At 35.8% G+C, this 24,269-nt stretch overlaps 1 protein-coding gene across 1 annotated transcript in view; it reads right to left on the bottom strand.

Moving 5' to 3' along the window:
* Positions 1–4,779: 4,779 nt before the first annotated feature.
* Positions 4,780–24,269, bottom strand: part of PDK1 (pyruvate dehydrogenase kinase 1) — a 33,820-nt gene continuing 14,330 nt past the window's right edge. Inside the window, exons 9-11 of the mRNA XM_063104608.1 lie at positions 13,905–14,015; positions 10,418–10,531; positions 4,780–8,367 (exon numbers count right to left, since the gene is read on the bottom strand). Coding sequence (XP_062960678.1) covers positions 8,227–8,367; positions 10,418–10,531; positions 13,905–14,015 — 366 coding nt within the window. The 3' untranslated portion in view covers positions 4,780–8,226. The remainder of the gene's footprint in view (positions 8,368–10,417; positions 10,532–13,904; positions 14,016–24,269) is intronic.

Here is a 24,269-nt window from a genome sequence, read left to right as displayed (position 1 = left end):
AAGCATAGTCAAGGCAGGCCCAGGCACGCTAGATTCCAGGAAGGGAGTAACCACTGAAAGTACACCCAGTACCAGGAAGAACTGACCAGTTCCTTATCTAGGGGCCACCTGGTCTGACCACAAGGAAGATAAATGATTAAGCAATACACTGTCCCCTGTTCCTTGTCAGTGTGCCAGCCTGCTAAAACCACCAATAAATTTAAAGGTCATCTCAGATGACCAATAGGTAATATACAACTCATTCTGTTGCCAAAGTCTGTCTAAAAAACAGTATAAAAAAACGCCTGTGTTAAGGGCTCGGGGCCGCTTCTGTCTTGAAAACGGAGTGACCCCAGCATGCTGGAATAAATAAACCTCTTGCTTGATTGCAACGATCTCTGTCTCCTGATCTTTGTGAGGTTAGCCTTCCCAACAAGTAAGACTCGCACTTTCGGGCCAGTCTTACAATGGCAGCATGATATTGGATCAAACATGCTGCCATTTACCCAATTATGAAGACCATGTTAAGGACCAAGTGAATACAGGTGGAACTATCTTATTCAGCTGTCTCTAGTCCTCAGTAAAACTCCAGAAGTCATGATTTGTCCCGAGGGGCTATACTGGAGCTACAGAAGGTAGAATGTACAAGCAATGAATATTGGAAAGCAAAAAGTTTTTAAAAAACATTTATAATAGTGCCAAAAAAAAAAAAAAGAAAAGAAAGAAATTCATAGGTTTAAATCTAACAAAAATATATGCAGGCTCTGTAAGGTGAAAACCACAAAACGCTGATGAAAAGAATCAATGGCAACCTAAACAACTTGAGATACACACCCTGTTCATAAGTGAAAAGGCTCAATATTGTTAAGATATAAATTCTCCTCAAATTGATCTAGAGATTTAACACATCACAATGAAAATCGCAGCAGAATTTTTCCAGATACTGGTTTTAATATCCCTGACCATTAATAGTGTTAGGGGCATCTACTTTACCAGCCAAATTATAAAAAACTTTCCTTTAGTATATCATCAGCAGTCACCACTCACAGGACATTCATGTACTGTATTAGATTATGCTAAATTACTACAGTCGTCTTCTAAATTATTGCAAAGCATTAATGAAGTGTGTTAAGGCCTTCTATTCACAGGTACAAAAGGTCTTACCAACTGCTACGGTTTGAATATGGTTTGTTCCCACCAAAACTCATGTGGAGGCTTGTTCCCTGATGTGGTGGTGTTGGGAGGTGGTGGCTTCAAGAGGTGATTAGGTCATTAAGATGGATTAATGTCTTTCTCAAGAGATTGGGTCATTTCTTGTGGGAATGGATTAGTTCCTGTGGGAATGGATTAGTTCCCATGAGAGTGGGTGGTTATGAAGCGAGGTTGGTCTCATGTTCTGCCCTTTTTCACATGAGCTCAGTTTCTCCTTCTGTTTCTCTACCATGTTTTGACACAGCATGAGGCCCTCACTAGAAGCCACCAGATGTGGCTGCCCAATCTTAAACGTCCCAGTCTGCAGAATCATGAGCTAAATAAACCTCTTTCCTTTCTAGATTACCCAGTCTTGAGTATTCTGCCATAGCAACACAAAACAAACTAAGACACCAACTAACTTTGATGTGACCTGCCAGGACATAACCCTGAAGACCGAATCCACATCACCAGAGAAAAATCATCACTAGGACCTTGCTGTAAGGGTGTTACTAAATTCCTATCTACCACACCACTGCTATAACGTGCCAGAGCTTTCAGTCCTGGGTCCATGTTTCCCACTACCAGAAGACTTTGCTTATTGCCTGGAGCAGACAATAAAGTTAGTGAAGTACTCATTAACGAGCAAAGTTTGCTCATCTTCCATGACTCTCCCATGAAATAGATACAAAGATAAGCATTACACATGGGTGTCACCTCCGTGCATTAACCAATTGTCAAGACTTCCATCAGGTTCATGTTCCACTGGATAAGATCCTTAAAACTCAGATTTCATAAAGATGAGTTATCGAATGGGATTTGGATGGTTCTCAAGGTCATGGGCATACCCACTAAGTACCCTGGATATCAGCAATGGATCCTTCTTATCCCTTCTTTGTACTCTAAGAATCAGATTACCAGATCTGGCTCTCTACTCTTACTGCAGCTGGTCTTATCTCTCCAGTTGGCTGTTTAGGCTGCTGCTAACACTTTATCTCACAACCTTTTTTTGTTTGTTTGGGCTGGCCGGTAAGGGGATCTGAACCCTTGACCTTGGTGTTGTAACACCATGCTCTAACCAATTGAGCTAACTGGCTAGCTTATCTCACAGCCTTTAAACCCTTGCTATTCAAATGTAATTCAAGGACCAGCAGCATTAATATCGCCAGGAAACTTGTTAGAAATGCAGAATCTCAGGCCCACTTCAGACCTGCTGACCAGAATCTGCATTTTCTCAAGATCCCCAGGTAATTTGTACGCACATTAAAGTTTGAGAAGCACTGCTTACAGAATTTACCCGTCCTTTCCCCCTGGTTAAATAAATCCTTGTCAGGCCAAACCCTGACCCAAAAGCAACAATCAAGATCAGCTGTGCACCACAGAAAATGGGCTATAACGATGGCTCTTAATTGGTGGTCATTCCCATTAGTCGCTTTCCTTGGTGAAAAAGACCTTTTCCTCTAAATGAAGAGGGTTTGCCACTCCAGAGCAAGAAAGGTTAGGCTTTATCAAAGAAATGTGCTTGTCAAACACTAGGCTCATTTATATTACTAAATACAAAGACGTCAGATGTTCCTTTCCTCCATATTCCAAAGTACTGAACCAGAGGTGGAAGGAATCCTTAGGCCATTGACTTTTACCCGGATTGATATTTATTACACCTGGCAAATAGTGAAGCACTGGACATAGTACTAGTCAAATTTTCCATTGCAGGGCTGGCATGGACCCAATCCAATAGACAATTCCAGTATTTTGTCTTTCATCTGGCTGCCACTATCCAAGGTTTACTTTAACATCCAACATGGCCTGCATAGGCAAGTTAAGCACTTGTAATTACAATTAAACTGTATCCAAAATGATAAATACTGAATTTTCTCTCCTTTGAGGTGATCACATGGTTTTTCCCCTTTAATATGTAGTGGGGTAAATTCCATAGATTTTCACATATTGAAACAACCTTGTGTTCCTAGGAAACACCCTCCTTGGCTTACAATGGATTAGTTTTTGTACAGTTAGCTTAATGGGACAATATTTTATTGGTGATTTTTTTCATCTGTGTTCATAAGCCAGACTGATCTATAATTTTTTTTTTTTTTTTTTTGGCAGCTGGCTGGTATTATAATTTGTCATCCTGTTCTTGCTCAGATTTAGCTTTGAAATTTTACTAACTTTATGAACTGGGTTGGGTGACTTCCTCTCTTTGCTATTTCCTGGAAGTTTGTATAAAGATAGGAATTATCAGTTTCTTGATGTTTCAGTACAATTTACCTTTTATAACTTGTCTTTTGGCGAGGTGGAATTGTGATTACTGATTCTATTTCCTTAGTGGTTACCGGTTGATTTTGATGTCAAAATCTTAGATGGGTCTTGGTAATACTTTCCTTGAAACGTATCAATTTTTTCCTTGTACGCTTCAAAAATTTTTGTAATAAAGCTAATGGTATTCTTATAATTTTTAAATCTCTATTTGTAGTATGTCTCTTTTTTTGTTTGTTTTGATCTATATATAGTTTATGTGGGCCCTTTTCCTTCCTGATTAGTCCTTGCTAGGGGTTTTTCTGCAAGTACGCCTTCTGAGGCAGCCTACAAAGTCTCCATCAAGGGACTTCCACCAGCTGCTTGCTGCCATAACTGTGTCTTTACCTACCTTAACAGTGTTTGCTTATTTACTTCTTTGTACAGTAAAATAAACTCATAGCTTTAACAGTGCTCTTTTGCTACTCCTCTAAGTTCTCTCATTTTCTTCTGTATTTAATCCTTTTTCTTGTGTCGCTTACTACCGTTTTCTTTGCTGCACTGATTCACTTTTAAGTTATTTTGAGAATGAACACAATGTTATTAAATTCATTTTTCATTATGGATTTACTGAACATACAATTATATATGCCTACTATATACTGGGCTTTATGATAGATACTGAGAGTAAAGAGATGAAAAGAAATAATTCACATTACAACAGACTTTTCATACTGTAATATAGAGAAATAAATGGATTATTTTTCTCTATCCCATTCTATTTCACAGTTCTATAATCATATGGGCTCCAGTTTGGGAGTAAATTTTTAGACAAATAATTTCATACCATACAGTATTTTTATACAGTATTATAATACTATAACTGTTACATTCTAAATCCCATAATGAGAGACATCTAAGTACAAAAAGCCATGGCAATACTATGGCTTTTCATATTGGAATTAAAAATAAAAATGTCCTGGCCTCATAAACTCTTTCTTAAAGGAATTTTTAAGCATGCTGTACTTATTATAAGTAGATGGCAACATTTCAATCAAAGCTGCAAAATTTCTGACAATATTCTCTGTGACAACTGTAGGTAACGTCCTTCAGACACTCAAAATAACTCCCGAATGAAGACAACCCTCACATGGACATTTATTTTACTGGAATAAAGCTATATGTTTTTGCTCAAGAATCTCTAATTGAACAAAATAAAATATAGCTGTCCCTATTCCCGAATATAAATAACAGCTTTTCCAAATCAACAAAGACTAGAGTTTTGCAAAAACTGACAATCTTGTCTTTTGCTATTAAAAACATATGGTTAGCAATTGCTAGAAGAAATGTGAAGACTCTAGAAAAAAGTGGGAAGTATGATGTTTAATTCTTCTTTCCAAACATGTAAATAGAACAAAAGGCAAAGTAGTTTAAGAATACCAGAACTAAGCAAACTAGTGGTGCATTCTTTTTTAACATGCAAAAAAATCCTTCACAGAGCATTAACTATATTATTTTTCAAGTGCATTGGGTTTGACTGTAAGAAAATTATTGGGGCCAGAAGTTAATCATACATGATGACAAGTTCTCCAGCGAAAGCCATGTTTGCAAACCATCTAACTCAACCCTAATTACCCATCTGTTGAAACTTCACATTTATGTCACAATTGAAGACATAAACTGAAATTGGTTGACTGATTTTTGGCTTCCACTCTGATTCACAGAGCCACAGTGGTACTGTAAAACTAGTAGTTTGTTTTCCTAGTTCTCTACCTCTGGAATTGTTATGGAATTTGTTGGCTTCAACAATGAAGGGGAAACTGTGGTGACTATATCCTATCAATTAGCACAGAATAGAAATCTATCTTTGACTACAGGAGTTTAGTTCTGAAATTCAACTGGTACAAGCAGAGGGTAATGCTGCTTAAACTAAGACCTTTCCTACAATTACTCACATTGTGTGAAGTTATCCAAATTTCAAATTTATTATAGCCTTTTAAAATTACACAACAGAAGATCTTCATTTATGCAATAAGTCAGTCATCTATGGTATCTGTAGATAATGAAAATCTAGGATAACTCAAACCAAACAAACTCTACCTCTTGCTTTCTCTGTTAGAATATACACACTGGAAGTCTAAGTTCCAAATAGTTCCTCTATTGAAGAAGGTAAGATTTAGTGCAAGCCACTTAGCTACAATTTTTTGAATGTTTACAGAATGGTAAGACTTGATTACGGAAGAAACTTCTATTTAAAAGACAAGATTTTATTTTTAAAAACCTAAATTGACTCAATTATTTTCAAAATAAGAGTTGACCCATGTTTTCAGTTTATTGTCATATAGAAAACATTTTATAAAATAATATGGTAGACCTCCACTTCTACATCTTCATGTAAAAACTTCACAGTGCAAGAACGTGATCACTAGTAAGTATGAAGACATCAAAAGCTAGTCAGTATTTTAAGTATAGGGTAGAATATTTTTGCTATCTCTTCCTAAAAAATATTGGCACATTCATCAACTACCCAGGTTATAAAAATCACTTGGTATCTACTACTTGTCCTTCAATATGTTTTTATACCTACACTGCATCACATTAATGCTGGTAGACGAATGTAAGAATCTAAAAACCTTTCAGGTAGCACAATGATCTAAAAACAACTAGGAGAAAGCTCTCCCAGAATATTTCCATATGTAATTTTTCGTCCATTACCACAATAAGAGTAAAAACCTGTCAAGACTCTAAAAAGAAGCTAAAGAAAAATAATTTCACTTTTCCTTTGAAAACACCATTTTTTAGGTCTTAAATAAAGAGGAAAAACTTTAATTTTCTTGGGGGAAAGGCAGTATTTGAGTAAAAACATCCAATTTATGTTAGTTGTACAAATGTCTCATTCAGGAAAGAAAGTGAATACTTAGATTCAAAGGGTTCTGAAATATTTCATCCTTACAAGAAAAGTGTAATTTAAAGCTAAGAAATTGTAACACACTGAACAAATATAAACCACCCGGTAATATATTCTATTGTTTTTCACAAAATCCATAATTAAGAAACAATAGGTTAAGGTAAGCTATCTCATTTTCCAACATCTGGACAGACTGGCTAGGAAGCCCTGGGCGAACAACACATCCTCTGAGTTACAGGATCCTCACCTCTTCAGTGAGGGTACTGTACTAACTGTCCTTAACATCCCTTCCAATTTGCAGATTTATATACAGTTGTTAACCTTATGTAATCCTTTCAAGAATGAGATGTTTCAACTCAATGTACTTTCCAGATAAATAAAGCTCCCACACTTAAAGTGGCAAAGCCTTTCGTTAAACACTTAAATTTTTACTTTAAAATTTATTTTCCATGTATTTATCTGTCACCTCAAAAGAAGATGAGGTATGACTAACAACACAGTCGCTAAACTTCGTGGTGTCCAGACTTGCCAGCTGCTGGCATGATCAGCAGATTCAGCTTGGGCTCTGGCTCCAGTCCTGGGCAACTTTGGGCCACACACAGAGTGAAAATGTGGATGGTACCACCGGCTCTTTACCGCTTTGTTTTGAAGACCGACAAAGTTATCATAATATATCAAAGTATCTGTAAACTACAAATTACCATACAAATGCAAAAGTTTGTTAATAAACCTAAGCTGACTTTTTCCTGGTAACAAATTCTGGATATTTTTAGAAAACATATATTCTTTGTCAAGATTTGTGCATTTATGGTTCCGATCGTTTGGTTACCTGACTATTCTGTAGTCATTCTGTTCTCCTGCTTCTAACCGCACCAGGCCTGAGATTCAGTTTGTCTCTCCTAGAGTAGAGAAATCTGACCTTTAAACAGGTGAAAACGAAACACTAAAGATCTCTCTGTTACTTTAGCAAATGTAGTGCCACCACTATTCACTTTAAAAGAGTGGTTTCCTAACTCGGTTAGGCATCAGACTCACCTAGGAAGCATTTTAAAAATTGAGTCCTGGGATCTGCCCTGGAGATTCTGATTCAGTATGTTTGGAGTATGACCTAGAAAAATTTTATTTTTTCAAAAGCTCCCCCAGGTAATCTCAACAACTGATTAGTTCAGTTTTGAGGACTCATAGCTTTGCTCTCAATTTCTTCTCTATACTTTTAGCAGCTGCTAGCTAGTTTGTCTACTTGTTTTTAGTATAAAAATTTCCCCTTGCATTAATCACAAGCGCACTCAAGAACAGACTGCCCAGAATCTTGGCTTAGATTCATAGGGAACTAGCCATTCCAATCCTTTACAATAAAATTTTAAAAATGATAAATTAACTTCAGAGCTAAGACAATGTCTGCAGATGCTGAAAGGTGGCCGGTTCTACACTTACAGGGCAACTGTGTTCTGCTTTACTTGTAGTCAATATCTTACTACAGTTGTCACTACTAAATAAAGGGTGACAGAACTCTTCCAAATAACAGAAAAATAGCCAACCAGCTAATCAGCATTATTTAGAAAATGTTTCTAGCAAACATAAAGTTATTTTTTTTAAAGACTACACAGCTTCCTGTAAAAATCCAAAGACTTCCACACATATGAAGTCTACCATGAAGAGAAAAGTTGGTCAAAACTATGGTTGTTTAAAAATATGTTCAATTAACTGGGAAAATGTGTAAAATAAGTACAATTTCATCCTTTAGGAGGTTTGACAGGCACAAATGGAATTCAGTTTCCATCTATTCTACCCAAATAGTTAACTGTGAAAACAACACATGAAGTATTTGGTATAATGTAGTTCCGAACACTGTCCCTTCCAAATTCAATACAAAAACCACATTTGGATTTTCCAGGTGTCCCAAGTGTATATATTTAGGCACTGCGGAACGTTGTCATGTCTTTTGGTTCTCTGCTGGGGACACACCAGTCATCAGCCTCATGGTTGGTGTTGTAATGCTTCCAGGCAGCTTTGTTATACACTGGGAGTCTTTCTATTGATTCTGTTGACAGAGCCTGAAAGAAAAAAAAGGCAGGACTTAAAAGTCTGGCATTCTTTAGAATTCATTAAATAATACTAAATTGGTATCTTTATTAATCTAACACCATCTACACACATTTTTTAAAAGTGTACATATTTCAAATGTGTTTTCTAAATCTATGGCACTGACTGATGTGCATGTTGACTCAGTTTGTTGCTTCCAGTAATTCCCTAGCCAGCCTGGAAGCTGCTGGCTTGAAATTTTACATAGGTATAGCAGATGCCTCTTAAAAAACATGACCTAGACCAGGTGGTTCACTGAAAAAGTCAGTTAAGTACAAAAGCATGAAAATGAACATATGTACCTTCATATATGTACACAAATTTAATGGAATCTATCTTTGTTACTTACTAGAAGGAATACTATTTTTTTCAGTACTCACTGTACTTTTTATTTTCTTTTCTTTCCTTTTTTGTTTTTTAGGGTACCCGTAGAATGCATAATAAGCACTGTACTTTTAAAAACTCATCATAACGATATTATTATCAATAAATATAAAACTATGTCTCAGGCCTCTTGGCTTTTACATGAACAATTCTTGGCTCTGGGTTTGATTCTGTGTTCTCCTGCCATTAAAGTCACCAATTTAAGTCACAGAACATGTGATTTCTGCTTTATGCATAATTTCATGTTTCCAGTATATCATTCCCGTTAATTCCCTATTCTATTTCAGCTTCCTGTAAATCCCTGGGACCTGAGGTAAAGTACTTCCTCATCATCTTCTTCAAGTTAAAAATTTTCAGTAGATTTTCAACTTCAGGCCATAAGCATTCTCCAAGATGCAGAAAATACTGAACCAGAAATTTCATTCTGATAATGCTAAATAAGGTCTTTGATGTTGATGATTTTAATGACTGTGTTTAAGACTTCTTGTCTTTTATTTTTTCCAAAATGGAACTAACAACCTTTACCTACATATTCTCTTTAAATATTCCAGAATTCCTTGATGTATAGGCTGGATTGAAATGTTATATTTGGTGATAAAATATTATGCTAATGTTGCCCTTTTTAAGTTCACCATGATTGACATGGTTAAAAATAAAGAAAAAACTCTTATCTAGAAAAAATTTAACCTTTTTAGAAAAATGTATTTTTTCCAATACAAATTCTTCAGCATTTCCTATGAAGCAGGTGCCATCTAGTGGCCACAGCAAGAAACTAGAGTCACTAAATAGCCACCAACAGCCCACCCACAGCTTACCTAATCAAGTGGAATGATGGGTCCCAGTGCTTTTCTATCCCTGTAAAATACACTGATCCCTCCATAAACACAATGAATACCCCAGGCAAGTAGGCTAAGTGCTTCTGCTCCCACCAGGTAAGCTATACACTCACCAAGAGTCACCTGTGCTTGTTCCCAAATCTGTTTATTCAATTACACATGTCACTGTAATTACAAAATTTCATCAAATATTACATAAACAAAGCACCAAAAAAAGGGTAGGAGGTCTTTGAAACTAAGATGAATACTTTGGAAAGACTCATGAAGTTTTGAAAGTCAAATAAAAATTGCTGTCTAATCAGGGTGAGATGAAATCTGTAAAGGACTGCATAAAAATCTAAAAAGATTACACGCTTGGTTGTTTCTTTGTTTAAAGAAACTAAAATGATGCATTGTAAGTATAGCTTCTGCAAGAAAGACAACATGACACTCCACTCTGCAGACCTATATACAAAGAAAAGGCCTTGGCAGTACATCAAAGATTGGTAGATCAATGTCCATTCATGTATGTATTTTAGGTTAAAATTAAATTTGAATGATATATAAATGTTTATTATTCCCCACTTTAACCCAACTTTTTTCCTATTAACAAACATAGTCCTGAGCATGACAGATAAGGAGGTTTCTTCCCTCATAATACAGGAGATCATCTGTTAAAACGGATGAGAACCCATATAAAAAACCATAATGTTTTTGTATTTAAATAGCATGAGGTAGAGTAAAATTTCATTCAGTTAAATCTTGGCATCTTTTCTTATCATCAAAAGAAATATCTTTAAATGAAGGAGACTATAGTTATTACCTTAATGTAGATAACTGCATCTGTCCCATAACCCTCTAGGGAATAGAGCTTTAGGTCTCCTTGGAAGTACTGTGCATAAAGACGTGATATGGGCAATCCATAACCAAAACCAGCCTGTTTTGTGAGAAAAACAAAATTCTATTCAGAGAGTCATACACTGAAATACTTTTCTAATTAAGACAAATGCCACTGAGTATCCTAGGGCTATCAGAGCCTGTACTGAAGAGATCTGTTAGTATGTAAGTATTAACAATGATTAAGCGGAAGTTTAGCTGAGTAGTACATTTGATGACTCCTCTCTGGTCATTTAAAACCCCTCATCTTTTCTATAAAATGACTTGGAGGGGTCTGGGAAAAGCAAGCTGCTTTTTTTCCCTGGCCTGCTCTTGGGTATCCCAACACTGCTGATGGCAACATCATGTAAAACATGTTATCTTGTTTAGGAGCAAGAGTAGAAAAAGCATTGTTGTAGCTTAATAGACAAGACACAACTTCATACCATGAATGTCCAGCCTGTATTTTGCACCTGAAGATATCTATAATAGATCTACTTTCTTAATTCTCACTGAGGACAGGTCACTTCCCTGCTTAAAATTATTCAAAGCATTCCACCACTGCCACCACCCCACCTCCTTAGCGATAAAAATCCAAGCTTCTAAAAAGACCCAATAAGATCAGGTCTCTGCCTCCCACTTTTCACTCTAGCAAAACTCCATCTCCTGATCTTAAGTTCCTTAAATATGTCAATTCTGTGTCTTTGTTCATCCTGTTCTCAGTATCAGGAATGGCCTTCTTTACCTGGATAAATCCTACCAATTCCTTAATACAAAACAAAACATTTGGATAAACGTAAAAATGGTTTTTATTCCCAAGTCATATGTTCAATGACATTCCATACAACATGCTAGTCAAGAGCTTATGTGGACTCAGGAATAAGAGTGCTATTAACAAACCCAGGCTCCGGCTTTACCTATCTCCACCAATTATTACTTGACTTTTCTAATCAGAATTTCTGTGTCCCCCTCCAAATCAACTATTCAGTTTCCACACTTCTCCCTGCACTGGGAGGCTGACCTGAAGAGATTATGTCAATGATTCCTATGCCCTCTGCTTCAAGGGGGTCCTGCCAATGGGGAACCCAGCAGGAGTTCAGAGGGAGTCAGGGAAGGGTATTCACTCCTCTTATTCTTTCCCTGTGAGGTGGTCTTAGGCAGGTTGGGCTCCTTGAGAGTAAGCAGCTCCTCTGCAACTTTCCTTCCTCTGGGTTCTAACTTTACCTTCTCCTCATCTCTTTGATCCAGGTTGGTGACAGCTCTGCTACTGCTAGCCTTGGGTTCCTGTACTATCCTTACCTACACTTATGCAACTGGTTTCTTTGTAAAGAAGACTTCCTTGAATTATCATAATTTGAGTGAGCTACCTCTTTCCTGTTGTGACCCTGACTGATACATTAATTGATTCTGGAAGTTGCCCCAAGAAAACCGCATGAGCCGGTGGCTCAGGCTCTCATGGTACCTGACCTATTTTTGTCACTGCCTCTCCCTTAACCACACCTATGGACTCATGGGGTTGGTTCCCCTATGAGTAGGTGACAAAGAAGAAAAACAGCACAGGTTTAGTCCACTGTGGGATCTACCCAGTGTGCTAGCATCAGCCAAAAGGAGACTGCCTTTTCACTGCAGCTCCTCCTGGGTGGAAGGCAGGCCTGAAAGATGAGGGTGAAAGTAAATCCTACCAGCATGGGCAGTAGCACACAGGTTTGCTAGCTGGTCATGGACCTGGAAAGTACAAAACTGGAAAACTGATGAGAAGGAGTGATAATTGACAGTGTGAATATTCCATCCATGCAAATGCCCACCAGAAGACTCCACATGGAGAAAGCTCTCCATAATCAGGTGGACATGATGGCCACACCTATGGATCACATGTGACCTTTCTCCAGTTTCCACAGTGCTTGCTGATTGGGTCCACTTACAAAGTGGTCGTGGCAGCAGGAAGGAGGCTCTGCAAGAGCGCACAATAGTCTTATCCTTGGTAAAACTGTGTAGATGTACAGGGGAGTCTGTCCCATGTCAAGCCTCCTATTTTCTTAAAAATTTACATAAATTTTGCATCCTAAAACAGCAAACACTTACATGGCATTTACTATGTGGCAGGCATTTTCATGTACATTAACCCACTTAATCCTCACAATAACTCCATTTTTCAGGTTGGGGAAACTGTGGCTTTGAGAAGTCAGTAATTTTCCTGGGCTACCCGTCTAGGATGTAGTAGAGTCGGGAGTGTAACCAGACACTTTAGATCCTAGAATCTGGACTAGTTTGTTATACTACTCCCCACAAAAATCCTACAATATTTGTTTACTACAAAAGCAGCATCTCTCTTCTCTCCCCCTACTTCTTAGAGTAAAATTAGAATTCTAATTAGATGCTTATGTTTATCATTTGACACCTTCTGCCCTTTGGAATATGGATACCTACTCCTGGGAACCACATATCTCAAGTGGAGAAGAACACTGCTAGAGCAACTATTTCACATATTTGGTAAGACAGGAACTATATGACAGCAGTAGCCACAGAATTTGTGCTGTTTAACAGGTAAAACTAATAGAATAAAGTCCTTTTAGTAACTTCCTGGGAAAGGGTCTAAAATAGACCAATCTTATACTGTATTTTATCACATTACAGCATAACTCCAGTGTGTATGCCAGAGAAGTTGCAAAGCCTGGAAGAATAGAGTTTTTCCAGATTTATAGGACGAAGTTTGGCAAAGTGCCTTTTTTGGGGTTTGGGGATGAGCTTAAGGATGGAGTCAATTCAAAAGTTGACCTTATTAAACCTGAAAATAGGTGACACTAAGATTTAAAAAAATACCATCAAAACAATTATAATTTGAGCCTGTTTTAGGCTTGTGATTAAATGGATCAGAATTTTCATTTTATTTCTGAGTCTAGAATATTAGATCTTTTTAATTACAAATAACTTGAGAAAAACAGTCAACACTAGAGATTAAATCAGTGTTGACCAAATACTAATAAACTATAGTAATTTATTCTTCACATTAGAAATTGTATATCAAAATATGGTTTACCACAGGAAAACTATTGCTGTATCACTACCAAGCTTGGCAACAAGAACTCCAAAGCAATAATCTTTGCCTTGTGCCTGTTTCAATTAAAAAAAATAAAAATAAAAATAACCCAAAAGCTGTTTAAATTTAGAGGAGGGCTGGCTGGTTAGCTTATTAGTTAGAGTATAGTGCTGAGAACACTCAGATCAAGAGTTCAGATTCGCTTACCAGCCAGCTGCCAAAAAAAACCCAACCCAAAACAAAACAAAAAATTTAGAGGAAAGTGTTTATTTCCAATAGCTCTCCTTCTTCTTCTTTGTGGGGTACCCTACACAATGGCTTAATTGATTTATTTGGCAGCCAAAGCCTGTTGAAGGCAATTCACAGAAACACACTTCATTATTTCTTGATCACATACCAGGGGCACTGCACGGGAAGTCTCAACACGAGGCCGGGGTGCCGTTGAATACATGTAGTTGAAGAGTCTGTCAATCTTCCTCAAAGGAACACCACCTCCTCGGTCACTCATCTAAGATAAGAAAGGCTCATTCTCTATGATCAAGTTCCATAAACAGCAACATACCAAGGCATCCTCACAGAATCCCAGTTTAACTGCTGGCAGGAGTGTACTCCTTTTGAAAATGAGTACCACACAATCCAAGCTGCAAATATAAACACTTTCCTCAAGTTGTTTTTTAGGTAGACCTAAAACAACTCCTCTAATATGTGAAATTCTAAATTGTACATTTCCTGAAGTTCCACTAACAGAGCACCACAGCACACAAGTGGGCAAAAGCTAAACCTAAATTGGATTAACAATAAATTTGTTATTCCTTTCTGGTGGGCAGTGCAGTGACTAAGATCAAATTAAAAATACATGTATCCTTTGACCCAGCAATATCAACTTCTAGTATTTTATCCTAAGAAAATAAGCAGAAAAGTATGCAGAATATGCATGAGAACATCCACAGCAGCTCTAAGGAGTCTAGCTAAACTGGACATCTTAAATAGGGAATTAGTTAAGTAAACTAACGTACATTCTAAATAGAATATTATTTAGCCTTCAAATATTCTGTAAAACTATCTGTATTGGCATGAGAGATGTCCAAAAAATATTGTAAAGCAGCAAAAACCAAGTTGGGAAGATACATTTATAATATTCTAATTTAGTAAAAATTACATTATAAGAAAGGTCTGAAATGATACATAATTTTATTGTCTACAGAATGAGTGATTTTCTTCTCTTATTTTGGGTTTTCAGTTTCTAAATTTTTTTCACAATTACTTTTATTATAGGTAAAAGAAAACAGTATAATTTTTATTTTCAGAGAGGAAAAAAACAAAACCACTTCATTGTGTATCTACACGCAATTTTGCAACATAGAACTCCAGACAACTTTCTGGTGAGTTTGTAAGGTATATAGATCTTTATATTATTATGTCATTTTCAACTCAAATAATCATATGGTAGATTAAATTTAGTAATTTATTTACATATTATTATTATTTTCCTTCACAGTTAACATGGACTTATCTTCCTAACTATGTATAGGTTATATTTTAATCCACTACAGCCATTTTCCTTTGTCACAAAATATAAATTGATTCTACCACCAACAACATTAATGTAGTTGTAATATGCAAAAAAAGCTGCTTTTAACATATATATAGACATATAGATTAAAATAGTACTGAATGATATGAATAAAAAAATCAATAGGTTAAATGGCATATAGTTGAGTTTTTACATATTCTTTAAAAATCTTTACAGTATGCTATATATATTACTTTTATAATGAAAATTATATAGCTATTTTAATTTCTAAAATTAAAAAATCTGCCTTGAAATACCATTTGGAAATCTGCCTCTAATATATCTAAAATTACTTACAGTATAAAAGTATACTTTATTTACTGTATAAAGAACTTTATTAAGAACTTGTATGCAGCATTATGCTTAAAATTGTTCTTGGCTATGAATTCAAAGTGATTTATCTTACTAAGATGAATAAAGAGCTCTGGGTATTTTTGGAGACCCATCAATTTGTTAACTATTGATCCTTTAATTCAATGCTGTGTTGCACATTTGCTGGTAACATGAGTAAGAAGTGTGGGTGCTCTGTAAATACGAAGTAAATAAACAACATACTAGAAAAGAAATTAAGATAAAAAGGTAGACTTGAATAAATATTTCCTGATTTTCCTTAACGTTTTGGCCAGAGAGACTATCACAATCTGGCAGGTACAAAACAAGGAGTGATTTCCAGCTGTGGGCTGTATGAGAAAAGCAGAGGGGCTAAGCAGAAAGGACATGGGGGACTTGAGAGTGTCTTCTTACTAGAGGTGAAGGGGAAAGCTAAGCCATAGGAAGATAGTTAAAAATTGATAAAGGTTTCCTTCCCTCCTTTGCTTTGCAGCCAACAACACAATAAACTAACTGGAATTAGTGGATTTTAAAGTGGTCAAAAGAGTTTCCAAGAGAGTTGTAACAGATGATCAAAGGATCTGAGTTCTACAGGAAATGGGGAGGAGGAAATAATGGGAGAGACAGACACTTAGTCTGCACATATTTAAGACAAGAAGAATGGCACTCTGATGACGAATATATTGAGAGAAAGATTGAAAGCAAGAAATCTCTGATTAAAATAATTTGAAGAGGGAAAAAATCCAGAATCATATAAACACAAGCCTATGCCAAGAAAAGGAAAAGAGATAAGTAATGTCAACAGGAAGGCTGAGAAAGAGGTTTGCCAATAATTTTAAAAGTTTTCTCTTCAGTGTACAAAGTCACTACTTCTCAATGTCATCTAACTGAGAGCTCCCATCCCTAACTTCCTGTTCCCTGTAACACTGGGCTCTCTCGGCTAATTCATGTGAATTTCAAGCCCAGAGGAAATGAACCACTACTGACTTGATGACAGCTCTGAAGCTAGGACTTTTATCAACCTGTATTCACCCAGAGCTCCTGAAGTCTCTCAGCCAACAGCCTTTCACTGTCAAGTTTGTAAAATTGCCAATGGTGAATGAATCAAGATATTTAAGTTTTAATTTAAAAGATGTGGCTATAACACATATTATTTACTGAATATAGATCAAGCACAAAATCTGAAAGAGCAGCTAGGATTGTAAAACAGAAAAAAAAAAGTCATCCACAGGATTTTTAGCAGAGGGATAAAAGGTGAAAATAATGTGAATGAGATAGAAGAATGGAAAAACAAACAAAGAAACACAACAACACAGATCTGATGGGGATGAAAGCTCTACTGAAGAAAAGTGAAGAAAGCACTTAACATATAAGGAGAGATGACAAGAGCAGACACATTCATATGACCTTGGGTGTGAGAAGGAGCAAAAGATGGAGGCAGAGCCTAATATAGGTAGGGTTTTTACAGTGGTTTCTAGAACAGTCTTTTCAAGACCCATACAAGCCTTTCTTTATATTTTATTTTGAACAGATCTATTAAGATGTAATTTACATACCATGTAATTCACACATTTAAAGTATACAATTCAATGATTTTATATATTCATGTATATTTTCCTATTCTGGACATTTTCTATAGATGGATCATATAATATGTGGCCTTTTGTGACTGGCTTCTTTCACTTAGCCTAATGTTTTCAATGTTGTAATGCTCATCTTGTACCATATATCGACACTTCACTCCTTTTATGGCCACATAATATTCCATTGTATCAATATACCACATTTTATTTATCCATTTATTAGTTAATGGACATTTGGGTTGTTTCTACCTTTTGACTATTGTGAATAGTGCTGCTATAAACATTTGTGTATATAAGTTTTTGCTAAATATCTGTTTTCAATCCTTTGGGGTACATATACAGGAGTGGAATTGCTGGTCATTAGGAACTTTTCTTTTACATCAAATAGTCAGATTCCCTAAGCAAAGACTCTCTACCAGCACAGAAGGAACCTCTGCTGAATGCCTAAGAGCTCAGTGAACCTTGATCCATGCAATGATGGATGGCCTCAAGTGATGAAAAGCAACTGCAGACCAACATGCTAAGGAACACCAAATAGAAGCAGAAGCAGGTGCAAGAAAGAACATGCTGCTGCACAACATAAGCCCCAAAGCAGAAGACATATGGGAGTTATTTTGAATCAAGTAACTTTAATGGCCAAGTGACTGACACATAACTAGCCAAAAAATAGACATATTAGGATAAAAAAAGGTTATACATTCACATTACTTTTACAGCAAATGGATGATATTGCATATATTTATTTTACCTTACCCTTTTAAATGAACAGCCAAGAGTGGTTAACAGACAAGAAGAAACTCTGAGGAAATGGACAGTATAGGGAGCAGAAACAAATTAAAACAAACAAACAAATAAACAAACAAACTATACCTAACATATTCAGAATGATAAATGAAGATAAAAAAGAATAATAAAAAAATTCTTGGAAATTTATAATAATTTATAATAATAAATATAATAATTTATAGTAAGATAATGGAAATACAAATTCAATAGAAGGACTAGGAGTTTAAGTCAAGAAAATGTCAAAGAACAGAATAAAAAGTGAGAGAGATAAAAAACAGGAGAAAAAAGGTAAGAAAAATCATAGAATGATTTCATGAAGCCCCAAATCCTTCCAATATGATTATCAGAAAGAGAATAAAGAAACAGTAGGAAGGAAAATGTCAAGGAAAAATGCAAAGTCAAAGGGCCCAGCCCAACGAGTAAGGAAAGGCCCACACTGAGTCACATCACGGCAATTTCAGAACACAGATGAAAATGATCTTTAAAACTTCAATTAAAACAAACAAAACCAGACACGTAAAACTGGTTGCATAGAAAGGAAGAGAAATTATAGTAAACCTAAGTCTTCTCCAAAGAAGTAGCAGGAGTGACATCAGCAAAAATAGCAGAGAAAGGACTTCCAAAAAGTCTCTTCTCCATCAAAGCACTAAGAAAAAAGCAAAAATCACCAGAATCAACTTTGTCAGAATTCTGGAAATTAGGCTAGCTGATTAGCTCAGTTGGTTAAAGTGCAGCCTTGTAACACCAAGTTCAAGGGTTCAGTTCCCCATACTGGCCAGCTGCCAGACAAAAAAAATTCTGGAAAGTAACCAAAGGCTTGCAGCAATCTGGGGAGCATTTATTCAAGATAAACAGCCGAATCTCTGTAAGAACAGGGAGCTTTGTGGTGTTTTAACTTGCCCTATTTCCATTTGCTCTCCCTCCCCCACAATTAACAACACACAAGCAGAGTGAAACCAGCAGCCTGGAAGCCATTGTGAAGGCTGTCTTTGTTTGACCTCACTCTGAGCTCCCCAGTACAAAATAGTCTTGGCAACCCACCCCCACCCCATGGAAACTTTTGTCAAAAACAATTAGAAGTAATTGATTTATTTGACAGCTGCCTAAGGCAGTGGACAACAGTTAGAGCAAACAGTAAGGTTAACCAAAAAGCTTTACAAGAAAAGCTAGGGAATGAGATGGACTTAAAGGATTTGAAAAGCTCTGAGATATCCTGAAATCTAGAAGGCCATACTCAAGCCCAGGGCTAAGCTCATGCTCAGGAAAGACCTGACAAGGCCCTAAGCTCTCAATTGTAATTGACCTTGAGGCTCTGTGCAAGCCTTACAAAAAGGTTAAGGCATAGTTGTCAGCTGTCTGGCTAAGTGTTGAAGGTATGCTCCTATGCACACACAGAGTCCCTTGGCAAAGACTGGGAGACTTACCATTTCCAGGCATTTAAGGAAATCTCAGTCCAATCATTAGCTGACCACTAAGCTAACTGAGCAGAGACTTCAGTGGCCAAACACAACAAAGAATATAGACTTTATTGAATTAGTTCAAAAAAGTCACTAAACAAACAATAAACAACCTTGAGGAGGAGGGAGCATTTGATATCCAGAGTTCTCACATTACATTATTTTAAATGTCTAGTTTTCAACAAAAATTACAAGACATGGAAAGAAACAAGAAAGTAAGGCCCACACGCAGAGGGGGAAAAAAAATCACTCAGTAGAAACTATACCTGAGGAAACTCAGACTCAACAAAGACTTTAAATCAGCCATTTCAAATATGTTCAAAGAACTAAAGAAAAGTATGAGGATAATGTCTTACACCAAACAGAGAATAAAAAAGATATAGCAATAAAAGATTAAGCAATAAAAAAGATAAAAATTACATAAGAGAACCAAACTGAAATTCTAGTGCTGAAAAGTACAATAACTGAAATGAAAAATTCACTAGAGCAGTTCAACAGCAGATTTGAGCATGTGGAAGAAAGAATCAGTGATAGTAAAGACAGGTCAGTTGAAATTACCCAGTCTGAGAAACAGAAAGAGAAGTGACTCATTACATGCATGGGATCCTCAATAAGTTTAACAGCTGGTTTCTCACCCCAAACCATGAAAGCCAGAGGCAGATGACATATTCAAAGACTATCAACCAAGAATTCTATAACCTACAAAACTATCCTTCAAAAATGAAAAAGAAATTAAGACATTCTCAGATAAGCAAAAACTGAGAGTTCCTTGCCAGTAGATCTTCCCAATCAAGAAATACTAAAGGAAACCCCTCAGGCTAAAACAAAGGGATACTACACAGTAAATCAAATCCGCATGAAGAAATAAAGAGCACCAGTAAAGGTAATTACATAAATAAGTATAAGGGATAGTATAAGTGTATTTTTTGTCTGTAACTTTTTTCTCCTATCTGATTTAAAAGACAATTGCATAGATCAATAATTATAAATCTGAATAGATGGGAATGCAATGTATAAGGATGTATGTCATAGGACAATAATAGCACAAAGGGGGGGTTGCAGACATAGATATGAACAAAGTTTGTACACACTATTGAAATTAAGTTGGTGTTAATCTGAACAAGATTGTTATAAATTAAGGTGTTAACTGTAATCCCCAGTACAGTTAATAAGAAAATGACTGAATGTAATATAGTAAAAGAAACAAGAAGGTAATTAAAATAGCATACTAGAAGGGCCGAGCCCGTGGCGCACTCGGTAGCATGCTGCGCTAGCAGCGCAGCGACGCTCCCACCGCGGGTTCAGATCCTATATAGGAATGGCCGGTGCACTCACTGGCTGAGTGCCGGTCACGAAAAAGACAAAAAAAAAAAAAAAAAAAAAAAAAAAAAATAGCATACTAGAAACTATCGTTTTAACAAAAAAGTCAGCAATAATGAAGTAATAAAGGATCAAAAATGATACAAAACATAAAGAAAAAATAACAAAATGGCAAACATAAACCCCACATTAACAGTAATAACATTTAATATAACTGGCTTAAACACTCCAATTAAAAGGTGGACATTAGCATAATGGATTTTTAAAAATCTAACTATATGGCATCTATAAGAGACAAACTTTAGATTCAAAAATACAAACAAGTTTAAAGTAAAAGTTTGGAAAGATATGCTGTGAAAAGAGAAACTAAAAGAGAGCTGGGATGGTTATAACAACATCAGACAAAATATACTTTAAGAGAAAAATTGTTATAGGAGACAAAGAAGAAAATTTTATAATGATAAAAGGTTGATGCATCCAAAAGATATAACAATTAGAAACATATATGCATTTCACAGAGCTCCCAATTATATGAAGCAAAAACCAACAGAACTGAAGGGAGAAACAGACAATTCAGCAATAATACTTGGAGACTTCAATGACCCACTTTCAACAATATGACAACTAGAAAGAAGATCAACAAGAAAACAGAAGACTTGAACAAGAGTATAAACCAACTAGGCCTAACAGCTATCTACAGATCACTCCACCCAACAACAGCAGAATATGCATTTTTCTCAGGTACACATGGAACATTCTCCAAATAGACCCTACGTTAGGGCATAAACCAAATCTCAATGGATGTAAAGGATCTCAAATCATATAAATTATAGAATAAAATTAGAAATCAATAATAGAAGAAAAGGTAGGGAATTCACAAATATGTGGCAATCAAACAACATACCACTAAATAACCAACAGGTCAAAGAAGAAATCCAAGGGAAATTAGAAAATACTTTGAGAGGAAGGAAAATAAAAATAAAACATAATAAACTTCTAAGACACAAAGAAAGCAGTGCTTAGAGGAAAATTCATAGCTGTAATGTCTTAAGTGAATAATCTAAACTTCCACCTTAAGAAACTAGAAAAATAAGAGCAAACTAACACCAAAGCAAACAGAAGAAGTAAATAATAAAGACTGGAGTGGTAATGAAATACAGAATAGAAAAATGATGGAGAAAATCAATGAAACCAAAAATTGGTTCTTCGAAAAGATTAACAAAATTGACAAACCTTTAGCTACACTGACCAAGTAAAAAAGGAAGAAAACTCAAATTAGTAAAATCAGAAATGAAAGTGTGGTCATCACAACCAATCTTACAAAAATAGAAAGGATTATTAGGGAATACTTTGAACAACCATATGTAACAATTAGATAACCTAAATGAAATGGACAAATTCCTAGAAAGACAGAAACTATAGAAACTGATTCAGAAAAAAATTGAAAATCTGATTAGATAACAAATCTATTATTTAGGTGCTCTAAATCTATTATTTAGATCCGAATATATAACAAATAAAGAGATTGAACTAGTTATCAAAATTCTTGCCACAAAGACAAGCTCAGGCCTAGAAGGCTTCACTATTGGATTGTACCAAACATTGAAAGAATTAATACAAATCTTTCACAAACTCTTCTAAAATACAGAAGAGGAGGGAACACTTCCCAACTCAACCTACAAGGCTAGTATTACCCTGATACCAAAACTAAACACATCACAAGAAAACTACAGATCAACAAACATATCTTATGAACACTGATGTAAAAATCCTCAACAAATCAACATAAACCATATAAAAAGTGAGACATCCCAAGAATGCAAGGTTGATTCAACACACAAAAATCAGTGTAATATACCAATTAACAGAATAAAGAACATCACAGAGTCATCTCAATTTTCATAGAAAAAGCACTTGACAACATCCTTTCATGATAAAAACACTCAACAAACTAAGAACAGAGACAAATATCCTCAACCTGATAAAGGGTATCTATGAAAAACCCACAGCTAACGCCATATTTAATGGTGAAAGACTGAAAGCTTTCTTCTTAGGATCAGGAAAAAGACAAGGATGTCTCCTGTCACCACTTCTATTCAACACTGCATTAGAAGTTCTAGCCACATCAATTAAGCAAGAAAAAAAGAAAAAAATCCAGACTGGAAATAAATAAATAAAATTATCTCTATGTGCAGATAACATGATCTTGTATATAGAAAATCCTAAGTAATCCACAAAAAACTATTAGAGCTATTAAATGAATTCAGCACAGATGCAGAATATAAGATCAGTACACAAAATTCAGTTACATTCCTATACACTATTAATGAACAATCTAAAAATGGAATTAAGAAAACAAATCCATTTACAACAGCATGAAAAAGAATAAAATACTTAACCAATTAGGCAAGGGAAAAAAAAAGACCTGTACACTAAAAGCCACAAAACATTGTCGAAAGAAATTAAAGAGCACCTAAATAAGTGGAAAAACATCCTATGTTCATGGATTTGAAGACTTAATATCACCTAAGATGGCAATAGTCCCAAATAGATGCCCATCAAAATTCAATTTTTTTTTTTTTTTTTTGGCAGCTGGCCAGTACAGGGATTGAACCCTGAACCTTGGTGTTATCACTACCATGCTCTAACCAACTGAAATGGCCAGCCCACCTATAAAAATTCAGTCATTTTTTACAGAAACTGTCAGGCTAATACTAAAAGTCATATGGAAACATAAGTAACCCACAATAGCAAAAACAATCTTGAAAAAGAAAAACAATGCTGTAGGACTCACACTTGCCAATTTCAAAACTTAAAACAAAGCTACAATAATCAAGACAGGCATAAGTACCAGCATAAGGAAAGACATATAGATTAACGGAATAGAATTGAGAATTCAGAAATAAACCTCATACAGTTACTGGCAACTTATTTTTTTTTTTTTTTTTTTTTTTTTTTTTTTTTTTTTTTTCGTGACCGGCGCTCAGCCAGGGAGTGCACCGGTCATCCGTATATAGGATCCGAACCCGCGGCGGCGGGAGCGTCGCCGCGCTGCTAGCGCAGCACTCTACCGAGTGCGCCACGGGCTCAGCCCCTGGCAACTTATTTTTAAGATGGGTGACTAGAAAATTCAATGGGGAAGAATAGTTCTCTCACAAATGGGACAAATGGATATCCACATGCAAAAGAATGAAGAAGACCTCCACCTCAAACCATAGGCAAAAATTAACTCAAAATAGATCAAAGACCTAAATGTAAGAGCTAAAATAAAAAAAATTCTTACAAGAAGACATAAGCATAAATTTTCAAGACTTTGGAGGAGGCAATGGTTTCTTAGATGTGACACTGAAAGCATAAGCAATAAAAAAAAAAAAATAGAATAACTGAAATTTTTCAAAATTAAAAACTTTTGTGCTTTGAAGGTCATTATCAAGAAAGAGAAAAGAACCCAAGAATGGGGAACAAATTTATACGTCATACTTCTTCTCAGGGACCAGTATACACAATATATGTATAGTGTCTACATAGAGAGAACTTTTACAACTCCACAATAAAAAATACAAATAGCCTACTTAAAAATTGGGCAAAAGATCTTAACTGATATTTCTTCAAAGATATACAAATGGCCAATTAGCAAATGAAAAAATGCTCAACATCATCAGTCATTAAGGAAATGCATATCAAAACCACAATGAGATACCACTTCATACTGA

Source organism: Cynocephalus volans, chromosome 1 (genome assembly GCF_027409185.1).
Source record: "Cynocephalus volans isolate mCynVol1 chromosome 1, mCynVol1.pri, whole genome shotgun sequence".
NCBI lineage: Eukaryota > Metazoa > Chordata > Mammalia > Dermoptera > Cynocephalidae > Cynocephalus > Cynocephalus volans.
Note: the sequence above shows the minus strand (reverse complement) of the source record. Positions and strands in the feature narration are given on the sequence as shown.